The sequence below is a fragment of the Mytilus californianus genome, unplaced genomic scaffold (assembly GCF_021869535.1).
Source record: "Mytilus californianus isolate M0D057914Y unplaced genomic scaffold, xbMytCali1.0.p SCAF_12, whole genome shotgun sequence".
Classification (NCBI taxonomy): domain Eukaryota; kingdom Metazoa; phylum Mollusca; class Bivalvia; order Mytilida; family Mytilidae; genus Mytilus; species Mytilus californianus.
Window position 1 is genome coordinate 13490356 of NW_026262604.1, and position 4704 is coordinate 13495059.

Below are 4704 nucleotides of genomic sequence, written 5' to 3' on the forward strand. Positions count from 1 at the left end.
ATGTCTTCTTCAAGTAAGTGAATACCAGGGATATGACAACACTACGTGCTACTTTCTGTTCTGATAACATTTATATCATCCAATGAAATGTCTGCCTCCAAATTTTATAATGTGCGTATTATTACAACAAAACCTGAAATCCCGAAAAGTCTTTAGAACAGAAAGAAGAATGGAGCGTTTTCAGATCCCTGTACGCTAAGCAAGGATACATTATCAGCATTTTAATCAGACAGGAAACAAATAAATGGAAAAAAGGGGACACTCGGAGAAAAGAACACGGTCAAAATTAAAAGCAATACTATGGAAACAATCGAAATCTAAAGTTTAATATTATACTACACCGTTGCTAATGAAGAAAAAAGACAACCAGTAAAAACAAGTTCACAAAACACCACTAAAAACAATAGACTGAGCAGCTTGAACCCCAAAGAAAAAAAAAATTATTCCTTCCCAGAAAAAAAAATGGAGGAAAAGAGTTGTTTCTGTTCCACTAGCGACACCCGATATTGAATACTTTATTGTTTACTATCAGTTATAAGTATTTGATACTTATATATTTACTTGGTAAAATCTGAACTTTGCAAATGATTTTATTTAGGGAAACACGTATTTTTTACTTTTAATGTTGGTGTTCATAATTTTTCATTGTACACATTCTATCCCTTTTTACTATATTTGATTATCTTTAACATTGTTGTAACTGATTTTATGTGTCCATCCTCATACAGCATTTGAAAATGTAATTTTGAACCAGATATATTGACTGATTAATTTGATTTCATTTACAACAGTTACAGGTTGTTCTTCAGTAACGTGTCCAACTGGTTATTCCAAGCTTGATGACCAACGAATCAGTCCTAACTGTTATTCATTTGGTGGAAAAAATGATGCAAGGAGTTGGCATTCTGCTGATGTATAAGAATTTTGTTTCCGTTGATACTTTTTAGGGGGGTATTTTTTGTGAGGAGGGGATCGATGGCCAAGTGGTCTACATAGATGAATTACAGTGATCAATAGACTGTAAACGCCGTTTTTGTGGTTTCGAACATCAATCATTACAAACTGTATATCCGATCCTCATTTACAAAGATTGTCACTTTTCCTTGCCGAAGCTTGGTGTGTTTTCGTCGGGTTGCCACGGCTTCCTCCACCAATACATTGATTGATTGACTGATTTGCGTTTAACGCCACTTTCAGCACTATTGTGCTATTTCGTGGCGCTCAGTTTTTATTGGTGGAGAAAGCCGGAGTACCAGGAGAGAATCACGTGCGTGTTTCGAACTCACAACCTCAGTGTTGTCAGGCTAGTTCGACTACTTAGACCACCCGGCCACCGAGGCCCTTACAAAATAGCCGCCATAATATAATGAAGGTCGCTGAAAGTAGCGTTCAACACATATTAAACACTCTGATAATGAAATTTAAATGATATCTTTGCATGCTCAAACTATTGTTTTTAATCTTTAAGTTAGAAATATGAATTAGACAGTGTGTGACAAATTACAAATTTTATTACACAAACATTAACAAATTTTATAACAATATGTTTTTAAACAATATTTTAATCAAGACGCTCTAGTCCTCACTTTCATTTGCCGTTGTAAAAAAGAACCTAGACTTTCTACCAGTTGAAATTTTTGTTGATATTATTTTTTATTTTTTGATTGTTGCTTGCAAATCGACCAGCGTCCAAAAAACTTCCTGCAAATCCGGGACGGGAAGTGAACTGAACCAATACAGATGTATGTTGAGGATGCAGTGATTGTCAGTGATGCAAATGTCTACCAGAGACCAAATAACGTGGACGTAACCAACTTTAGGTCACCGTACTGTCTTCAACTATGAGCAAACCTATAACGTATAGTAAGCTATAAAAGGCCCTGACAGGGTTCAATGTAAATCAATTCAAACGAGAGAAGGTATAAAGTATATTTTAATCTGTTACGCTTTGAATGAGTTGAATTGAACTCCTTTTAAATTTCAGGCCGTATGTACCAGTACTAATGGAGCTCACCTCTTAGTACCTGATAGTCTAGCCGAGATTGAAGCTCTCCGAAAAAAATTTGGCATCGGTAAGTGTGTCTTAATTTTCTTTTTAATAAAAGTGGGGCATTAGTAAAGGGAAATAAACTCTTTAAATTAGTTTAACATATTAACTTTTATACATTTCGTAAATCTTCTATGAATAATTTAGATTAAGGGGAAACCATCTGAGCAGGCTAAGGCACTGATCATTTATCTTTCTGAAAAGATTTGAAATTTACTTAAAAATACCATGCCTTCCATCACCGGTACATTCTCTGTACCAATGTGATGCATTGACTGTATAAGAATAATGATATCAATAATATGTAGCCAAAAGATAATTGGTAAATGCTTATATTCCAGTGTCAGTAACCTGCGCTAAGGTCTTATATGTATGTATTCATCGTTACACAAAGCCATGGAATTTTCAATCAAGATACGAACGTGTACTTTCTATGATATCTTCCGCCTCTTTTTTAATGTCATAATGTCTACTTTTCCTTTACAATTAAAGCAGCGATAATGTGATTATCAACGGATCACAAGTGTCGCATGAAAACACAAGGCTCTGGAATAACAATTGACTCTTAAATCATCCTGGTCTCTGAAATAACACGAGGCTCTGGAATAATAAGTGGCTCTGAAATAACCCTTTGCTCGATTTATTTGAATTTTACGGTAAAATCGACGTTGAGTATATAACTCAGGTACAAAACAAAAGAGAGCCAATATACGGTTTAAATATAATCACTAGAAAATTAAATAGGAAGGTTCATACAATTCCGTAGTTTTGATTGGCTGAGGCATTCCAAAACCTATATTTGATTTCCTGATACAATGCAACATGGACGACTGCACGTGCTTTGCATGACAACGTTTAAACAAGGCAACCACAACCAAAAAGGCCTGATCTTACTAGCAATGTCATGATGGTTGTGCATAAAAATGTAATATTCCGCACTTCATACAACAAATTTGGCCACGTTTAACAACCATGTAAAATTACAAAAAGAAGCATTTAATTCCTATTTAAATCATGTAATTTACATTTACTATCATTAAGGTGACAACGACGTTGATGTTTGGACTGGTGCCAACGATTTAAAGAGTTCCGGGAACTTTATGTTTAAAGTAAACAACAAAATGTTTAACTTTAACGCTCTGCCATTTGGAGTAGGTTAGTATGATGACATCAGAACTGTCTCAATAGATATTTAGTACAAGAGACATATGAACTGTCTCAATAGATATTTAGTAGAAGAGACATAAGAACTGTCTCAATAGATATTAAGTAAAAGAGACATCAGAACTGTCTCAATAGATATTTCAGCCTAATAAACGGAGGAAAGGATTGTTTCTGCCTGAACTTTTAAAAAATGTCCAAGATAGAAAATTGTACAGTAAATCCCAATCGGCAACAACACACAAATTATATGTTTAAGCACTATGTAGTTTGCATTTTAATCGGGGTAAATAATGACCTGACGCAGGTCATTATTTTATGCCTTGAAACACATTTCATTGAAACCTGGTTTCGTCCAGGTGGTTTCTTCAAAAGAATTACCTGTCGTTCTGAAAGGAAATAACTCCATATAGGTATATAATCTCTGTTCATTGTATTTCACCGCCCCATTATTCTCTATTGTTTATGTTTGGCCTATTTTTTCTTCTTGCTTAATTCCCCCCCTTTTTTTGCACTTTTTGTCAATTTATTTTTCTATTCTAAAAACACCACCAGGCCCTCATTCATTAACAGATTCATTATCCGACTCATTATCAGATTTTACTGTTTTGGATATTAGTAAAATATCAGCTGTTGGACACAGCATGAATAATGTTTCTTTGAATTTTAACTACAGACATCATAAAATATTAAAAATAATCATTTCTCTGTTTAGAAAATGAACCGGGCATGCGTGGTAACTGTGTAGAAGTAGAACTTAACAGTAACGGTGTTTGGGGTTGGGATGCTGACGACTGTGATGAGAAGGAGTTCTATGTGTGCGAATTACCAGTAGTAAGTAAATTTTTTTTATTGTTCTCATAGTTTCAACTTAGATTTACCAAATTTAAATTCGTTGATTTAAAGCCTTTTTTCATTAAAAAACAGTTTATCGATGGATGTACCTTAGATTCATACAATTATAAACAATCAACCATTTAATCATAGACGTAGGGTCATTTGCAAAATGTCCTTCAATCTTAAGTTGACATTTTTTGAATTTAAAAAAATTAATTGTATTCTTATATTTCCGATTTCTTCGCAGTTAATTCCTTAAAATCAGCTTTCAATGACATTTTAAGACGCAGTGTAATTTACTTTTAACTCATTACAATTTGATTTCAGGTATGCAATGCTGGTCTCATTGGTTAGGATTCCGATTCTTGTTTAGTCAACTTGGATGGGTTGTTTTTATGCGTTGACGAAGGTGTGAAATAAATAAACAAACGACTTTAATTGTATTCTGGCGATGACAAAAGTGTGAAATAAATAAACCAACGACTGTTATTGTTTTCATCCTTCTTTAGTTGTTTGTGATGCTGTGATAATAAATTCACACCGCCTTTAAAAATACAATGGAAATTTGGTTATCTGGTAAAAGATCAACATACCTTGTAGGTTGCACTTTGTAAATACAGCTGTTTCTCAAACCACGCCTCTTTTGAGGAGATATAGAA

The 4704-nt window shown here is 34.0% G+C and overlaps 1 protein-coding gene across 1 annotated transcript; it reads left to right on the forward strand.

Moving 5' to 3' along the window:
• Window positions 1–4488, forward strand: LOC127722291 (tetranectin-like protein). The gene is made up of 6 exons (XM_052229182.1): window positions 1–13; window positions 792–913; window positions 1985–2072; window positions 3089–3202; window positions 3924–4042; window positions 4373–4488. The coding sequence occupies exons 1-6, from the start codon at window positions 1–3 to the stop codon at window positions 4397–4399; spliced, it is 483 nt and encodes a 160-aa protein (XP_052085142.1). The 3' UTR covers window positions 4400–4488.
• Window positions 4489–4704: the final 216 nt, after the last annotated feature.